At 40.5% G+C, this 20067-nt stretch overlaps 1 protein-coding gene across 2 annotated transcripts in view; it reads right to left on the reverse strand.

Moving 5' to 3' along the window:
• Nucleotides 1–20067, reverse strand: part of LOC111220567 (stromal membrane-associated protein 1-like) — a 113403-nt gene that overhangs the window by 86331 nt on the left and 7005 nt on the right. For both annotated transcript variants that reach the window (XM_022743682.1, XM_022743681.1), the window contains exons 2-3: nt 5822–5955; nt 3927–4012 (exon numbers count right to left, since the gene is read on the reverse strand). In XM_022743682.1, coding sequence (XP_022599403.1) covers nt 3927–4012; nt 5822–5955 — 220 coding nt within the window. The remainder of the gene's footprint in view (nt 1–3926; nt 4013–5821; nt 5956–20067) is intronic.

Raw genomic sequence — 20067 nt, forward strand, 5'->3', positions numbered from 1 at the left:
AACTTGTTTTTAACAACAGTTGTTTTGCACAGTTGGGGTGTTAAAATGAAGATTCCTGCTGTTATCAAAATACCACGACAGGCATACAAGACGCACAACCCCACACCCATGAACTCACACACGCACACACACGCGCACACACACACACACACAAACTCACACCCAGGCACTACATCAGCACTAATCCCAACTCTCTTATCTCCCTATTTCAGCAGCGACGCTTCTGTCAGATCGAGTAATAGACTTCAGAAGATTGAAAAATGATGACCACCCGCACAAGTCGGGCTACGAGATAGGCCAGGAGAAGGAGGAGGGGGGCGGGGGTTTAGCCTGCTGGAGCTGCATCTCAAACGCAGCACTTATTTATTACTGTTGACGAGAAACACCAGAACACATTGGATGCTACACTAAGATACTCAGCATGGCGGCCAGGGCTGTAGTGGATAAATGTGAGCACAATGACACCAATGTGCCTACAAAACTCGCCTAACAGACCACACAGACTGATATGTGGGCCCACAGCTCCAGCTCTGATGAGATCTGTCCTACATGTTTATTTTACTCATAACTGATAATATTATCCTGGTTATCCTGGAACTGTAAAAAACATATCAGAGCAAGCATGTGCTATCATGCTTTATTATTGCTATTGAGGTCCTGTTTACAGCTGCAATGCTGGTGAGCAGAGAATATGTTATTCTTGGTCCTGTTGGCATACTGAAGCTAGGTTGAACAAACAATGTGAAAAAAGCAAGAAATACAGGGAGTATCAAACCCAGAATAAAACTTCATATCATTCCTGCAAGGAAAGATTGATGAATACATCTCAATTAAAAGGACATTTATGGTAACAACACTGTACGCAGAGTTGAAAGGGGTTCGAAGTGGTAATTTTATCCACCAGTGTCCATATTGGGTTATGGAGATATCCTGTCTGCTCATGCTGCTGCCGCTACCTTAACTCCACTGGACGCTGTCAAAGTGTTGCCATTTGATTCATTACACAACACAGCTATCACACTCACTACTGTGAGTGATATGAACAGGTTGGATGATCATCGCTGTGTCTTCATTCATAAGGCCTTGCTGCCTAAGCCAGTGAGACATTTAACATTCTTAGTTAGGTTCGGATTAAAAGTTACTCAACTGTGAACTGGGGAAGACTGGATTCTAACTAATTATATGTCATAAAAGTCCGTTTTTTGAGGTTCAGACTCACAGTTTAGACAATGAGAAGTGGTCCACTGGTGGGCTGCGAAGGTATTGTAGGTGGGCCAGCAAATCATTTGCAAAACAGTACAATTTTGGTGATTCCAGTTTAGTCACACATGTTTGATCATTCAAAGAAAAAAAGGAGGCTCTGAGAAGGCATTATTTGGCCTCCATATTGTTACGAGGTCAGATGTGGGCCACCAACATTTTAAAGATGTTTCAAGTCGTCGACGAATTGGAAAAGGTTGAGAACCACTGCATTAGAGACAGTTTGAAAAGGCGTGCAGTTTGTTATGATGTAGGTTACAATATGGCTGATTTGATAAAATACTATAATAATATTAGTATTTTTAAGTATTAAAGATTAATCAAAATAGCCTTCATCTTGAAATTCTATATTAGTCAAATTCTACTCTACAATAATGTCAGTAAAAACCTCAATAACCAAAATGTGTGTGTGTGTGTGTGTGTGTGTGTGTGTGTGTGTGTGTGTGTGTGTGTGTGTGTGTTCATGAACATAAAAACATTCATAAATACACATACACGCACACATACACACACGCGCTCTGACACAGAAGATGAAAACAAAATCGCAAATATGGCTGGGGAATCAAACCCCATTTTGTCATTTACATACATGAGCACAGTAAATAGTGGGGCCGAAATCATGATCTAACCACAGAAGCACACACCGAAAACTCTCACACACATATTGAGGCGGTAGCTCTTCTAATCCTGAGTCTGTTATCTGCTGTTTTCAGCCAGCGGCGCTGCTGTCAGAACGACTAATGGACTTCAAAAGAGTGAAGAATGATGACCACCCGCACAAATGGGCCTGCCAGATACAAGATAGGGTATTAGAGCAGCATTTCAAACTGGGAGATTATTTATTTCAGTCTGCTGGTGGAAATATGAACATATGCTGCTGTGTTAACCACACAGCTGTCTTGTCTTGTATCTTGGAAAAGGGCAAACTGGAATCCGCTGTTACAACACTGTATACACAGACACTGCTGGAGGTGTCCTGGTTAAATGTGCAGAGTGACACTAACAAAGCGAGCCTGTCACTTCTTATTTGGTACAGGAAGTTCTCGGTTGTGCAGAAGAAGCTGAAGTTTGACGATGAGCGAGTTCGATTTGGTGCTGTAACTTCTCAGGAAAAGGCCCATCACAGGAGTGATGGTAGGATTAGACTAGACTGACATACTGGACACACACATAGTATTGCATATCAGTGTGATACTGTAGAGCTAACTCACTGATCACAGCTCACTAATAACCTGTTGTTCACTAATTGTTTCAACAAGACAATAGAAATTCAGATTTATGAAAAAAAATACTGAAGTTTTCTAACTTTTAACTTTCACATCTGATGACTCCACTGTTACTGCACCTCAGTGCCAGCTGAGATTTCAAGATCAAACAGTCCTCTAGCACAAGCGCTTCTACGGCGTGCTCTGTATTACTCTACAGATCAGCTGTTTGAGTGAGGCAGAGCTAAGCATAGTTGTGCTTGTGCTTTGTAATACGGTAGTTCAATGGTTGAAAAAAATGTAGTTCTGAAGGAAAGGGCTGTTTGACAGTAAGATAAACCAGTGAAAGTGTTCAAAATAAAGTGCACACTTCAACTGATACTAGCTTTTTTTCTGTGGTGGCTAAAACACGTCCACAGCAGCTCCTGCTCCTGCTGCTTCTCTAAACTCTGAGTGATGAGTCCGAATCAACTGCACGTAACACACTGACTACAGATTACAGCACCTCACACAATCCCACCTCAAATATCAATCAATAAAAACTATCACCTTAACGACTGTTATGAGCTGCCGCATGGTGAAAGTGAAGGCTAGTTCTGGCTAATAATGAGATGCTGCTACCTGGATGTTTTTGTTTTTTGCTGATAAGTAAGAGGGGAGCGATACCAAATTTGTGAGCATCAGAGTTCAGTGAATCTGTGTATTTTTCCAACACTGATGGCAGGAATCAGTCACTCACTGCCGCACCCAAAGGATTTCTCACATTGCCAAATCTCTAATTTTCACTCGAAGAACAGGCAAAAGAATAAAGAAGAACAGCGCTGTAACACTAGCAGGCTGAGGCAGACCGCAGAGCAGAGTACAATAAATAAATGATTGTAATTAGATCAGGATTGTTTTAGCAGATACCAAGGCTCAGGACATCTCTACAAATGAGGGGAAATCTTTTAGGAGAGTGCTGTTTATCCCTCCAGTCGAGGCTACGCTGAAACTGCTTCGGAGGCTCACAGTGAATCAAAACACCTCACTAATGTGGGTGACAGATGAAAGGAAAGAGATGAAAGGAAAAACTTTATGTCGTTTTTTTTCTTCTCATTTGACACCAATCTGTACGTGACAGAACTGCGGTGACATAAGAAAATTTCATGCAAATATATGGTGACATTAGGAGGCCATAGGGAGCTTTTAGATTTGTACGTAAATATAGGGTGACATATACGGTGATAAAGGGACCCCTTTATGCAAAACTGCACTAACATGTACGGTTCCAGAGGGTTTTATACAAATGTATGGTGACAGGCAGTTTTTATGCACGTGTAGTGTGATAACATCAGTTTATATGCAAGTGCTGGATGACAGGGAGTTTTTATGCAAATGTGTGCTGACATGTAATGTGACAAAGTGGGTTTTTATGAAAGTCAAAGTGGGGTTGAATTAATGCGAAACCACAGAGGAGGATACTGGTCTGTTTGCGGCCGTCTGAAGCTCTCTGGTAGGTGGGCTTCATACAGCTGTCTGGCCCGGGTGTTGCCCATGTCCACCATACTCTGTGAGGAGAGAAGTAGAGCAGGAAAGAAAGAAAAAGGGAATGTGCTGTTAATACTAGCAAAGTAATTGGTAAAGGGCCTTTAAGAACATGTCACACACAGCGAGTTCTTTCATACATCACATTGGCATTCAACTCAGTTCAACCCCGCCGACTCCTTTCCACACAAGCACGCACACACACACAAACACACAGAGTGAAAGACACACTGGCCGCATGTGTCAAGGCTAAATTAAGAGGAGGGTGATAAATGGGGTGATGATAGGAGAAGTAGAGGAGACGGAGTCGGAATAATCAGCCATCCAGAATTAATTAGTCATTGAAAACAGTGATTAACATTCAGAGTGAGACCCTTTCTACTCACACTCAACTGATGGATAGGCACTGCCTTCAAGAAACACACACACATGCCTTTATCATAATACACACACACACACACACACACACACCAAACAAGGACATAGTCTAACAACTGGGTGATCAAATGAATTACTGGCATGCTCAGGTGAGTTTCTCTCACACACACACACACACACACACACACACAGACAACTCTTCCAGATGTATTGTGTGTAATTCAATCAATGTGTCATGCTAATTATCCATAACACACCTATACGCAGACTTATTACAGTTGTCTATAATCCCTGTGTGTGTGGGTACACGTGTTGCTGAGTACATGCATGTCATAAATCCACTGTGAATGTGAAGGGACAGTGGAACGCATACTAAATGCTGCACTTCTGTGACAGTGTGTGTGTGTGTGTGTGTGTGTGTGTGTGTGTATGTGTGTGTGTGTGTGTGTGCCATCTTACATAGACATGCTGCTGCTGATGGTTCATTTAACCCTTAGAAATTCAACTGTTGTTGATCAGATTTCGCTCACGTTACTTACACTTTTATGCCGTTGTCACAAGATGTAACCAGATGTGTGTTTTTATTGCTTGTAAGGTTTTCAATATGTTAGTGTGCTGGAGATACAAGGACCACATTGATGGGATGTTAATGCCTATCACAGTTTTTATTAATTTTTTCACTCCTATTGATTTCTTATTTTGATTTGTGATGAATATATTTACACTAAGGTTCCCATCATGCTTTAGATGATGTAAATGATGATCTGTTCAATGTTAAGTAGCTGCCAGCAGCTCATGTTCTAACCCTTACCCTGGTTGTACAGACTGTAAGAACCTGGGTTACGTTTGATATTGAAAAAACATCTTAATTTGATAATTATAGCACAAAATAAGTTATGAGGGACATATATGACTTGTAAGTGACTATAGTAGTGAACAATAAATATACTACTTGAAAAAGGTAAAATCGATTGCACTTACATAGCGCTAGTCTCATTGTCCACACAAAGCGCTTTACAATGGAAGCTACATTCACCCATTCACTCACACATTCATACAATGCTTTTTCCTACACATATAACATACCACTTTCCTACCATATATACACATTCACACAACAATGACACATCAGGGGCAATTTAGAGTTCTCTATCTTGCCCAAGGACACCTCGAAATGCAGACTGGAGGAGCCGGGAATCGAACCACCAACCTTCCGATTAGTGGACGCCCTGGTCTATGTCCTCAGCCCCTGTTGTCACTAGAAAGAGTTTGATTCCAGCAGGAATATGTCTGACATCTGTGTGTTTCATTTGACCATGAAATGATGAATGAATGAAACCTAACCTATGGATTGTCATTATGGACTTTTTCTTTAATACTTGTGTTATCACTTCAGTATTTCCATGCTGGTGTGAATTGTTCTGTGTGTTAAAGGTGTGATTGTGTATGTCTACCTGGATCTGCTCAGGTGTCCACTGGTCCAGGTTGACAGATTTGACCCTGGAGATGTGGACACCCAGGTTGCGGTGTATGCCGGCACAGCGGATACACATGAACACTCCAAGGTTCCATGATGCCCATCGAGGTCCTATAGAGAAAGAGAAAGAGAAAGAGAAAGAGAAAGAGAAAGAGAAAGAGAAAGAGAAAGAGAAAGAGAAAGATTTCTGCATTAAAGCTGCTGTGCTTAAAAATTTAATGTAAAAATCCTGCTGTTATCACTTTAACTGACTCAGTGAGACCGATCTAGTGAAGAATGACCTGTCCTGACCAATTGAGTCAATATAGATTCTGTCTTCCAACTCTCTTTCAAATACTAAAATCTGATCCCTTTCACCAAAAGAAGCAAGGCACGGTTTATAAAACCGGCCATGATTGCTGGTAACAAATGCATTGCATTGTCATGGAAAAGTGAAGTCTCTCCACCTGTTTCACCTCATACATGGCATCAGAAAACATTATGTTTAACGAAAGCCACATCTCTATGGTAAATGTTGGGCTGACTTTAGTAGCTATATGGGTAAAATCTCACAATCTGCTGTGGGCTGACCACAATATTGACTTGAGGCAAATGGGCATCAGTATATGTATGTATATGTTGAATTTTTGTACCAATACATATTGGATTCATGCCAACCTCAGTACATCTTTATCTACTTAATTTCTTTTAGTTCTGTTTATCAATTTATGCATATATCTTTTCACTCCTCTGGTACCTACGTTTCTGTACCTTGGTAATGGCTCCTGTGTAGTGGTGGGGTGGGGTGATTGGCCTTAAGGGATTACTTTAACATGTTAATTTTTCATTTTATTTTATTTTTCACCTCTGTGTCTTCCCCTGTAGACTGCTCTGCATCTTTGAAAATTCAATAAATAAATTGTTTAAAAAAAAAAAAAAAAAACTGAAATCTGGATGTGGTCGAGCAGCAGGAAGTAGCAAATTAAAACTCAGCCAAGAAATGAAAAGGCAAGCAACCGACCAATATTCCCTGTGAACCTCTCCACCCCAGCGCTGTCATCACCAAGTACAGGTTTCAAATACTAAGTTTGTTTCTAAGTTCTAGTGAGTCTCAGAAACAAACAGGAAGAACCCAGCTGTGATATCCACCACAGCTACACAGATAAATAAAAAGGTCCCATCCACAGAAACTTCAGCTCAGAAATCACAAACTGTTTGACTGACAAGGGATTTCTGGAAAGTGCAGGTACAGTGCACTATCAGACCTGAATTGAAACTCAAGAAGTTAATATAACACACAAACATAGATAACTGCACAAACATTCAAAACACTTTACTTCAGTGAAATTGTCTCAGTTGAAAAACTTAAGTTTAGCATTTGAGGACGTACACACCTTAGGTTATCCTGAAGACGTTCTTATCAAAATTGCTCAGGAAGTAATATCTCAAATTCCTTCAGTACATCTTAATGGGATTTTACAAAGGAGCAGAGTGTTGTTTGCATCGTCATCACTTGATTATAGTTGCTGCAGTTTAAAAAATATTTTTCTCTATAAGAGCACCAGCGTGCACTATCAGAGGTATGTGCAATTTTATAAGAAAATGTGCACACATACAAATTTAAGGAAAAACCTCTTAGTAAGGTGTTGGACCACCATGTACCACCAGAATAGCTCCAGTGCCCCTTGATATTGACTCTAAAAGTCTCTGAACTCTACTGGAGGATGAACACATTCTTCCTAAAGACATTCTCTCATTCAGTGTTTTGATGATGGTGGTGGAGAGCGCTGTCTAACACGTCAGTCAAAAATCTGCCATAGGTGTTCAACTGGGTTGAGATGTGGTGACTGTGAAGGCCATAACATATGATTCACATCATTTTCATACTCATCAAACTGTTCAGTGACCCTTTGTGCCCTGTTTCTCCACTCATTTTTGTCTGGATCTTGTTTTTTATATTAGATGTACAAGTCATGTGGTTAAATGCCCTGTCTTACACCCGGCGCAAAGCTGCAGGAAGCACAACACAAGTGTCTTTGCTACTTTCAGACCGACACAGTTATCACTTTCCCATCCAGCTACGACATTGTTTAAAATGCACTTGTGCCCATCTGTGCGCCCATGGGGGTGTTGTACCTAAAACAAGGTGTGGTCAGGTGCATTGTTGGAGCATTGCTGTCTTGAGGCAGCGGAAATGGATTGCGCGATTGACCAACAAAAACCGGGTGTGAAGTCAATGGTGCAGTTTTTCACTGTTATTTTAAGGCTGCATCCTGAAAAATTGTACAGCTTTTGGCATTAGGATTGGCATTGTCGAAGCACAATGTAGTGCAATTACATATGACTGTTCCCTGTGTTTACCTTTATTAAATTGCCTGAAAACAACACTAGGCTGCACAATAACCACACACACCTCTACATACTTCAGACTGGTCAGTTATAACTTGAAATAACCACATGGAGACACCCCCACAGTCTGTGCACCTAAGACATGCACTTTGCACATTGCACATTGCACATTGCACATTGCACTTGGCATTTAATATTAAAATTTCAACTGAGGGTGCAAAATGAGGGTGCAAAATATTACACTGAGGGTGCATTGCACCCATAATTTAATATTTTGCACTCTTGATCTGTTGTGAAATCCTGCTGTAGACGGTCTGTACATGCACTTTCACTGTGTGTACAAGCAGATCCGGATACTCTGCAGGAAGCGTTTTTTCTTATTACCTGGCAAATACACCATTATTATATCAATCTGCCCAGGTGCACCTGGCTTTTAAAGGGAATGGGAGATGGCACTCTGAAACATGCTCAAAACACTCCCATGATTAATTAAGAGACTAAGTACAACCCTTTTGAATGAAGTGCTTGGTGCAGCGACCATTTTTTCTGCCATTAAACTAGCAAAATTGGACACACCCAAAATGCACTTTCTACATGTGCTTTAGATCATGACCTTTGGACTTTTAAAGTGGGGCCCTTAACTTTTTAAGATTCCAATTTCAGTTACAAGTTCAGTCTTTAAATGCAGAGGAATTATAAAATGATTATGCTTTATTGAATATAATCTCAATTACTTTCATTTAGTGATTAATAGTTTTAATCCAATGTGACTATGATTAAAAACCTATTTCCAAATATAAAAGGTAATATAATAAAATGGCCCTTTTAGCTCACTGAAAGCAGCTTTGAATCCAATAACCTGGTTTCAAAAGCTCAAGGGCAACAGGTTTTTTTTAACCCATAAACATAATCCTGAAAAAACAGAAAACAAGAAAATGTCCACATTATCCTTTATATGATCTTAACAATTTTCAGAGCACAGAGGTGAAACCAACTTCATTTTGAAGAAGTTGGATTTAGCATATTTGGCTTCTACTACTACTAGTAGTGGTGACAAAAAAGCCCTGGAGGAAAAGAAGAAACAGGGCCGTGAGCAGGCTGGACAGATCCACAAGAAGTGAGGAACCTCCGGGCATACACAGACAACACTTTGATTCCTGCTGCTACACAATCATGAAATGTCTGTTGAGAGGAAGGATGGAAATTTTGAATTGTCCCACAGGCAACACCCCCATATGGGTCAGTCTGAACCAGGGTCTGAGTCAGATACCAACCTTTTTGCTGAATTCTGCTGATTTGCTCACGTGTTATCAACATTGAGTATCTTCAAGATACTTAAAGACCTTTATGTTGGCAACAGAACATAACAAAGAATCCAAGAATTGACTGTTCAAAAAAACCCCTTTCCTGAACAGCAACTGTCCAAATGTAGATTGGCAACCGTAACTAGGCAGTGCTCGGTATTTCTCCACATGCCAAAGTCATGTGTATGGGTGATACTCGGCACTCTTGAGTTTTTTTAAGCTTTTCCAGAACCAAAAACATAGAGGCAAAAGAATAAGACATGGACTGACCAGTGTATCTGCTCTAATGAAAGCTGAAGGCATTAGCATCTAGTAAACTAGTTAGGTGGACATGCTAATGCTACAGCAGTAATCTTAGTGTTATTTACAAGGCAAAGGAGGTTACAGGTTACATTAAGCAAGAGCCTCATTCATGACTAGCACATCCACTGTGTAATATTTCCCCACTGTGTGGAAGCTAGTCTTGGATGCTAGATCAGATCTTAACCTAACGTTAGCAGCTCTTGCTTTTTCTTTCTTGGGTTTGGGGAAGTTAACATTTTAGTAACCTACCAACATTACCTGACAATGCTCTACATTTGCCAAACACACTGATTAGTTCTCATTCTAAAAGCTTTTTTAAAGTGAAAAGTTTGAAGTGAAACATACTGTTATGAAGAAGTATTTCAGCTAAGCAGCCAAAAGAAGTTACATTCTGATCTCACATGTTTTCTTATCTTACTTATGATAAAACAAACTAGCTCTACACTGAGAAACAACAATACTATTTCCACGTGCTGCTGTTTGTTCAACACATCTTCTACATGTTGTTGAAGACAACAATATGTTGTTGTTGTTTGCATGTCTTCTGCATGGCCCATCAAATGGCGAAGCTTTTGACATTTTCCCAGTATATGCAGCTTTAGCTTCAGTCTCAATATCATGAACAATATCACAACAAGACCTGTTATAAGACTCTCAAAACTAGTAAGCTAATATTACTAGTCCCATATTACTAACATTACAGAGGTCCCATATTTTCCTCTTCTCCTGTGTTTTATTTGAAGTGTTGATCCATAAGATATATTTGTGGTTTTAAGAACCAAAAACCATCTCAATGTAGTTTTACATCTCCTCTCCTAGTAACAACAGGTCAGTGAGCCAATCAGAAGAGAGGAGGCTCTGAGCCTCTCTTCTGATTGGCTGACTGTTTTCTGACTGATCCAATAAAAAATATTGCATATTTCAGGTAAACAGTCAGAGAAACCAAATCCTGCAAGGTTGAATGGTGGGTCCAGGTGGGCGGGGCTTGGGGCATGGTTGAGAGTGGTGACAGCTTTGTTGTGACATCACAAAGTTACAGAAGTCCTGACAGCTGGTTTTAAGGCTCAGTTTCTGAATACAGGCTGTGTGCATTTCTCTGTGGACTGAGCGCTTTGATACTTTCACAGTATTAATATAGAACCTAGACCTGCTTTATAATCAAACAACACATGGACATCTACCTTTAGACTGTATGGGACCTTTAATTGGCTAGCTAGCTACAGTTGATAAAATCTGGCAGGTTTAATTTCAGCTGCCAAAATCAAATCAGTGAAAGGCTAAAAATGAGAAGTAGCTTTTCTGTAACTGTGTGAAGTCAATGTTTCAAAAGTGACTAAGGATTACACATGGTAAATTCAGCATCATTATCATTATATGTACATAAATGCCATACAATGGCTTAACAGACATAACAACAGCAACAATGAAAGAACCAGTTTTGTGAAAAATGAAAAACTGAGAGCGTCTGAGAGAAGGTCAGACGCTTTACTTTCACACCTCCATAAACCAAGCCAATCACTGCATAACGTAGGCATGATTGTCAGGTTTTCTGTCGGAAAATGACAAAGAGTGTCAAATACAGCTCCGCCCAACTCCACTATGGAAAAGAGGGTTTTCAGAGGCTGTGAGACAAGCTGACAAGTGCTTTGTCTGAAGCATACGAAGGCCGTTAAACTCACAGAAAGCCAGAACATTAACACCCTCGTGCAATCTCTTGAAAATATCTGAGTTCAGGTTTAGATTCCCACAGAAATCTATCATCCAAATGCATCATCCATCATACATAATGTAGTACAAAACAACCCCAGCTCTGCCAAAGCTCCATGGGATAAATAGGAAATGGCACAGAAATGACGGTCAAATCATTTTAATGTGCTCGTGGCTACAGTCCCTCAGTGCCATCTTTGGCTCTACCCAGACCATGAAGCTTACTATCAGTCAATTTGATGACTGAAAGCGACTTTGAACACGGAACATGCAAAGGATCAACCTTTATTGATCCGGGCTACATAATAGTGGTGAGGCCAGGCCAGTTGGATGGCAGCAGGAATGCATGCAGTCCAGTGGGCTTGTCGGTCTCGGGTAAGAGCATCAGTGTGTTAATGCGGTGGCACTAATGCGCTAGACGGCCTAAAGGAGCATTAAGGCAGGGATGACTGAGTGTTAAGCCTAAATCAAGCAGCTCAGCCATTATAAGCTGGACTCTATCTGCTGGATATCTATCAGTATGGACTGGACCTCACTTTGGTTTGTTCTAAGATAACCTCTTTCAAAAGGTTCTCCAAAACAAATGCATATATTCTTCTCAGCAAAGTCCTCATCCACATAGACTGTAGACTGTAGCGCATCCAACATACAGAAACTTTCTGAACAGTAGGTTTTAATAAAGGAATCTCATTCTCTTCTGGCTACTAAGTATTTCTATTAATAAAATCAGCTGAGCAGTTCAGCAGGGTCTGATTGTATTTAGAGAAGTGAATGGCTAATACAAATTATACTCATAATATACAGGAGTCTATTATAGACAGAGGTAAGCCTTTGGACTTTGTCTGTGCGCTGCATGCTAAACTATGCTGTGCTGTTTCAACTAGCCAGTCACATTTTTCTCTGCGATGATGAACAGCCTGCACTGATACAGGTGAGTCCCAGAGTCAGTGGAGGATGACCAGCAGCCCCTCTGGGTCACTTCAAGTAACCTCATTAATCAACTGTTTTGGCAGCAGCCAGATTTCAGAAAAATCATGTAAATGAAGCATTCAGGTCTCTTTGACCTCAGATTCAAGAGAAAACCAAATCCTGAGAACTTTGACATGAAAACTCTTAAATGAGTTTTTGAAAGTCTTGTGTATCTAGACAATAGCCATCCATAGTCCCACTTAAAAATATACAATAACCACCCAGCCTGTTTCCTCAACTGGAGTACAAACATGCACACCAGCATCCTACAGACCCTGTCCTCTTACTGTGCCATCACTCCTCCAATCTTCTGACCACAAAAAAAAAACTACAAAATGCAGACCAATTACTGACCAACTTTATGTAAACTGGGATTTTGCATATTTGTACACATTATCAGTTTCACTGTTTTATCCCGATTTCTACGGCCTGTTGTGTGTATGTAAACAGAGCCACTGTTCCACCATCATCATTACTTATTTATTATTTTATTCACCTGTGGTTAAGTCAATTCACTTTAAACTCTTAATACTTCTACGTGCATGTGCAACACAGGTGGTTACACACACTTTTGTGTAATGTTAAACTTTTGTGACAGGTGCAGTGTAATAGCAGTTGTTTAAAAGAGGAGCAGAGTAAAGAACACTATGATTTATGAGTCCTGACCTATTGCACTGGTCTGCATCTAACAAGACTGAGTCAAAACCTAGTATATATCTGGACTACATATTGAGGACGTAGTTGAAAACTGTTGAGGAACCGCTGTAAACAATTGAAGTCATTGTGTCATATCTGCATTCAGCCTAGTGTTTCAGCTCTTTATCTGTTTATGTCCACGCACTGTGCTCACATATACAGTATTTTAATACAGCTGTTGTCATTTACATTTCTGTTTCTGTTGTCACGACAACGGAACAAGACTGAAATACTGACTGAAACGCAGCCCATTAAGACTGCATGTTAACTTCCAAGCCATTTCAAAGTCTGACAAAATCACCAAACACATGAATTAAAGACAAACATGACAAACTGTGATTTCAGATATATTTACTTGTAAAATGATCACTCAGAGAGAAATTCAGAAGCGACAGAACATCTTTCTTATTTTGTATCTCACACAGCACGCAGCCTCTAGATTTGGGTCTAGGCACTTTTTTGAAAAAAGTTTCTAAATCTAGCGACAGATGCACTAAGTTCATCAGCTGCAGGCTGTAAACTCCCCTCTAATAGACACTGCTTGTGCCAATTTATTTTGAAAGAGCAACGGCCAATGGGGAACTCCAACTCAGTCACAGGTCACACAGCTGACCAATGGTGAAACTATGATCATTTAGTAAATCATACACAGACATTTGTGATTACAGGGTTAGCCCCGTTGTTGCAGTCCAGCCAATAATCTACTATTTGACGCATGGCCTGTTTATATACTGTCCTGTTCTGAATCAAGTGTTTCAGTTGACTATCCTGGAACAACAATTACTTTTTTCAGATGTAAAAAAATCTTTCCCCTAAAGTAAAAACAGCTTTCAGATAAATGAATAAATTCCACTGATGCATCTGATGACTATAAAGTGAATAATATGTTGATAAGCAGCAGCTTTGGTTGTGAAACATGAGTATGTGTTCATCTGTGTCTCAGGCAGATAATTCAGATTCAGTGGCTGCTTTATTATGTTATTCATCTTTATACTTCCTCTGTGTTGAAGTTAGGACAAAAATAGACAGCTGAATTGAGTTCTCTCAGCAGACATGAGCCCCGCAGTCTCTACACACACACACACACACACACACACACACACACACACACACACACACACACACACACACACACACACACACAGAATACAAACACACCAGTGCTAATTTGTAGACTGCTGACCTGATTAGCACAAATGAGCTCTTCTCTCTCTCTCTCTCACACACACGCACGCACACGCACACACACACGCACACACACACGCACACACACGCACACACACACAATTTCAAGCACTTTCATGCAGGTAAGTGTGAGCACATCCTGCAGAGTGCTATAAAACAGGGCACACGCACGAGCATGCCTGCACAAAAGATACCCACATTCCAATACATACACACACTGACACATGCAGACACACCCACTTACACACAAATAAATACCCATGAAGATGACATACACACACACAGTTTAATAATAAATATGCATACATATTCACATGTATGTAGACAAAACTCAAACAAACAGAGTCATCTCAGCTGAGACACACACACACACACAGACACACACCCTGGAGCCTTGATGAGTGACAGTGGAATTTTCCAACTGGGGGGGGGGGGCAGCTAGCCGAGCATGAAATTAAAGCCCCAACTGTCAACCTGAGGACAGTCAGGATGACGACGGATGTGTGTGTGTGTCTCTGTTAAAGTGCGTGATGGTTGCATCGAGGCAGGTAGGCTATGTGACCACAGACGTCAGCTGAGGTATCTCACTCTGTCATAGAGATCAATTTGTGATCTGGTGTTTAATCATCAGAACACATGCCGACGGCTGTTTGGACTTTGTGTTGAAACGCTCCGAAGCAACAAATAAGTGAGAAAAATAAATAAGGAACATCTGAATTTACTGATGTGATCCCTGTGAGCTTACTCAATCAATATTTATTACAGGGAACAAAAGTCAGTGGCGAGAAACCGGAGCAGGTTCTTTCTTCAGGGACAGAGCGAAGACACAGAGTCTGAAGCTTTAAGGCTGAATGAGGCAGACTTTGTGGACTTGACTCATATGAATCCTCTGGGACTAATAACACTGCAGCCTTTATCTGTTCTGAACCACAGCACCCAGAAATCCATCTGGGCTCCTGTCATAGCCACTGTTCTACTTTTTTATTTGTATCATCTTTTCATTTTGAGTGTAATTGCTCTTTAGATTTTATACCTTTCTTTCCGACAGTTCTACTTTGTCTTAATGTCCTCTTGTAAAACACCTTGAAAGCTCAGCTCTGTAATATTTATGAGTTCTTTAAATTATGTTTGGCTGCACGAAACCAATTTAATTTTTCTCCATTTTACATCCAGGAATAAGAAACTACAGGTAATGTTACTGCATGAGGGGCAGGCAAAGAAAATAAACCATCCCCATGCTAAAATTCAGCAAGATCCGCCCTTTAAAAAAAAAGGGTTAACAACCTCAATTTCTTAATTAATAAAATGTCCTCTCACTAAATCATCCGAAGGCTGCCAAACTCTTCAGCACAGGCGCGAGAGTGAAGAACGAAAGTGACGGGAAGGATGCTGAGGGGAAAATAAAGAAGCGCTGTGTTGCTCCCTGCTGGTCCATTAGAGTGACTCAGTGTCAGCAGTAATGAGGAGGAGTGGATAGACTGCCTCTACACAGAGAGATGTTTCCCTCTCTACGCAGTGTTCCTTCTTTATTATAACGAGACGAAAACCTAATAAAAACTCATCATCTCGTCTTATTGTCTGCTCTTAAACAAATACTGGAACATTACGGTTCAGACAGTGCATAAATCATGACAGATAAACACGACGTAAAAAGCATTATTAGAGGTAATAAAGGCTGAAATAGACAGAGGGATATAAACAAGAGGGAAAACAGTTATCCACAAGTAGTATCTTATGATTTCTAAATGATTCAAGAGCTTCAGAAAACCTCCAGGCCACAAGATTTAGACTCTTTTGAACTGAATTTTAATGTCGCACAACTACCACCAGAAAAGTGAAGAAAGGACTCCATCTGCTGGTGGAGGAGGGAGGTGTAGTGGATTCAGCCAGAATTAAACATACTGTATATAAAAGATAAAATATATTTTCTCATCGTATTCAAATTCCACCACAATACCCAGACCAATGATGATCTGATCCTGCTCACAGTATTGTCTGTGTAAAGCCTGTTATAGCATATTCATAGATCTATTAAAAACACATCAGTGAGCCACAGCGCTGTGATGGGCTCCTTTAAATACCATCAACATACACATTGTAGTTTATTTTGACTCAGTCCCACATACTGTACACCATCCTGCTGTTATTAAACTCAAAACAGCACCAAATGTGTATTAATCCACAGCTGAAAATAGTCCTCTGCAAAATCTACTTAAACTATATACAGTATGTGTGTCACATTTACAGCAGCAATATATGGGCTTGTAGTAAAAATGTCACATTTATCCATGAGTAAAATAATTAATAGTTGCAGCCCTATATAGATTCACTTCTGAAGAAAATGCAGACTTTGTTTTAAAAGGTAAATGACACAGGTTCATATAAAAGAAATAGCTTATGTGACAGTGAACATCTGTATGCAGACTGCAGCTTCTGATACCTCTCTCCTCCTCTGCAAACTATCCTGTCCTTCTCACCTTTAAAATGTGTACAATTGGAGGTTGTGGTTTCCAAAAGCATTTGGTTCCAAATGAGGGTGAGTGTGTGTGTGGGGGGGCCTGTGCCAGTATTTTATGTGTGTGACAGCAGAGAGGTACCAAGGACAGGTTGTCAAAGTGCTGAGTGCCCTGCAGGCGTTTGCCAAGATCTGCTGTGCCAGCACAGAGGAGAGCGTGTGCCAGCTCAGAGCATCCCCTGCCACAAATCATAACACTGACACACTGCCAGCCTCTGTATGTGTGTGTGTGTGTGTGTGTGTGTGTGTGTGTGTGTGTGTGTGTGTGTGTGTGTGTGTGTGTGTGTGTCGGTCCGGAACGTGCGCGCGTGTGTGTGTGTGAGTAGCATTTGCGTCACATTGGTGAAAGGACTGTGTTAAAACCAAAGGCGAAAATTATAGTCTGGACTCTAAGTAGTGGATGGACTGAGATGCCAGGGAGGACAGGAAAATGGAATTGCAATCAATAAGGACTCCATTTCACACACACTTACACACACACACACCAAATGTAGGGCAGAGTGTGTAGAGACAGTACACAGGAGTGAGGGTGAAATTCCAGCTGAGAGACTAAGGTGAGTCACCACACTGCAGTGGTCACAGCAGGGCAGCCACACCCAGGCACACTGACTGCAGCAGGCAGTATGGAGGGCAGACGATGTTTGGTCATGCCAAGCCCTAAAACAAACTGATCAATCAAACCAGAGCCCTGTACTCAGAGTGGTCAATCGGCCGTGGAGTGAATGCTTGTTTAAAAAAAAAAAAATCAATAACAGCTAATACACTGCCTCTGTTGTGTTTGCAGAGCACTGCATCCTGCAGAGACATCCATGTTCAAACTCAAGGAGAGAACATGAAGTTGACAAGAACAACTCCAGGTCCACTTACAGAGTTTCAGTGGTGAAAAGCCAATGTGTATTTTAAGGTGCGGTGAAACAATGGCAACTGTTTTCAGGGATAATAACAAAAAAATTCTTAATGTTTTAGTTCAAAAAAACTTAAGAAACGAATGATACTTGTGCCTATGTGACCATGTTGCCATGGTAAAAATGTTAACCTGCTGGTAGGTCATGAAACTGACAGCTCTACACTGCAGCTGCATCACAGACTGTATCACAGCCCTGAACCATTCAGATCAATTCACATCTTGTAGGCTAATGCTCCAAAGGCTCACCCAGGAGATTCTGACCACTATTCAATACATATGAGTTGTCAACATCACTCAACAGCTGCCTTGCTAACTGCTAACTACTGTATATCTGTCTGAAAATAATGTGATGCAATAGTTCATCCAACAGAGACACACTACTCTGTCTTACACTGTATCTACACAGAAGGTGAAGCATAAGCAGCACGTTAGCAGCAGCAGCTCCAGCGCTCCGTGTTTATCTACACAGGAGGCGTTCAGGGACAGTATAGAGTTTTAGGTCACTCTCAAGAGGTCAAGACCTGCTGTTACACTATAGTAAAAAAAAACAAAAGAACAGTTTACTCTCTAATTTTCAAATACAAAAATAATTCTTTATCAAGGAGAGCACCTTGGAGACTATCCAGCAAAAAACGAGTCCGTAGGTCATCTGTGGAGCAATTTTTGCGACCCATAGTTATGTTTTGTTGCTAGGCGACATCTAGTGGCCATTATAATTATGACGTGAGCAAAGGGAAAAGTAAAAAAAAAACAAAGTACATGTCAGGAGGGGGTTGTGGTGGATGGATTATTATTACACAGGAGAGCAGTGTTCGATTCCCATGTGAAAGTAGCAGTTTATATTGTTTCAATTATCCATGACTGTTCAACAAAGTTAACCATGTTATTATTGTTACCATGGTAACAAAGATCGTCAAATGTTACGGATGTACTTGTTTTAACACAAGCCACTATCTTCTCCTACACCTAACCAAGTAGTTTTTGTACCTATGTTATTGTAACCATGACAACCATGATCTGGTAGGGGGACTATTTCAGGAGACACTCCTATGGGTGGTATCAGAGGGTTGAAAAAAAACACCTATATGGTCGTTCAGGTTGGAGGACTGGTTGGCAAGTGTAAGAAGTACAAGCACTGACATGCAGAGACTTCACCAAGACAACAGCCAAGAGTTTACCTGTGTAGTTCAGCAATCTCATGGATGTTAACAGCTATCTTAAGATAAAGTTGCATAAACTTTAGAGATTGACAGGACAGACAGGCTGAATCCTGCAGGTCAGAGTTTTAAAGTGATGTAAAATGATCTTAAAATGATGATGTCTGGAAGTTTAACTATAGAGTCAGACAAATCAGGTGTCTGTTACTCACAATTAACAACTTCCAACCTTCCCACTGCCTACCTGTCTGAAACTGAATCAGTCACCTACTTGTCAAAGTTGCACAGAATGGAGAAACACACACCGGCTACAGATCATTTTAACAACAACAATCAAGACTTTTTCTGTTGTTGTTGTTGAGCCTCCTCACAGACTTCACATTAATCATCTACAGGTGATTAAATGAACCAGCGACAAATGTCAATACAGTCGACACAATGATCAACAGCCACTTTATAAACCTTCCATCTCCTGCAGCTCGTCCACCCGCACAGGTGTTTTCACTGGTGTTGGCTGAGCAGACCTCTTCTCAGTACAGTGTGTGGTGCTGGGGCTGTCACTGATTCAAAAAGTCAAGTTCCAACAAACTCAAACCGACACTTAATCCATTGGAATTAATTCAAACTCAACCAATACAGCAGGGTGGAGTTGGTTCAACCTCACTACAGCTCTAATCAGCCAGAGAAATCAAAAACATCCGAGTGGCTGTGCAAAGCCTAGAAAACACATATCATTATTATTATTATCATTATTATTATTGGATTTTTACTGTGACTATCTTGATTGATGTGTCACTAAACTGAGGATCTACACTTAGGTAGTTTCTACAACTTTGGTGTTGCTGTTTACATCACTATTCGAGTTTACCTAATTATAAATTACTAATGATGATAAACTGAATATGCCTAAACCTCAGTGATAGAAGCATCTGTTCCCTGGGCTTTTTTCTTTTGTAGTCTGTCAAATGAGATTTGGTGAGAACAACCTGTGTTCAAGTTCTTTATCATTTACACTTGAAACTGACACAGTGTCACTAACAATATGAAGGTACAGTAAGAATTTGAAAGTGGCCATGATGTGATTTATTCACTAACCAATCGAACAATACGTTGCTGTGGTCGTACTGTAGGTATTACACTTACTCAACACAA

Source organism: Seriola dumerili, unplaced genomic scaffold (genome assembly GCF_002260705.1).
Source record: "Seriola dumerili isolate Sdu_G_001 unplaced genomic scaffold, Sdu_1.0 BDQW01000073.1, whole genome shotgun sequence".
NCBI classification, from domain to species: Eukaryota; Metazoa; Chordata; class Actinopteri; order Carangiformes; family Carangidae; genus Seriola; species Seriola dumerili.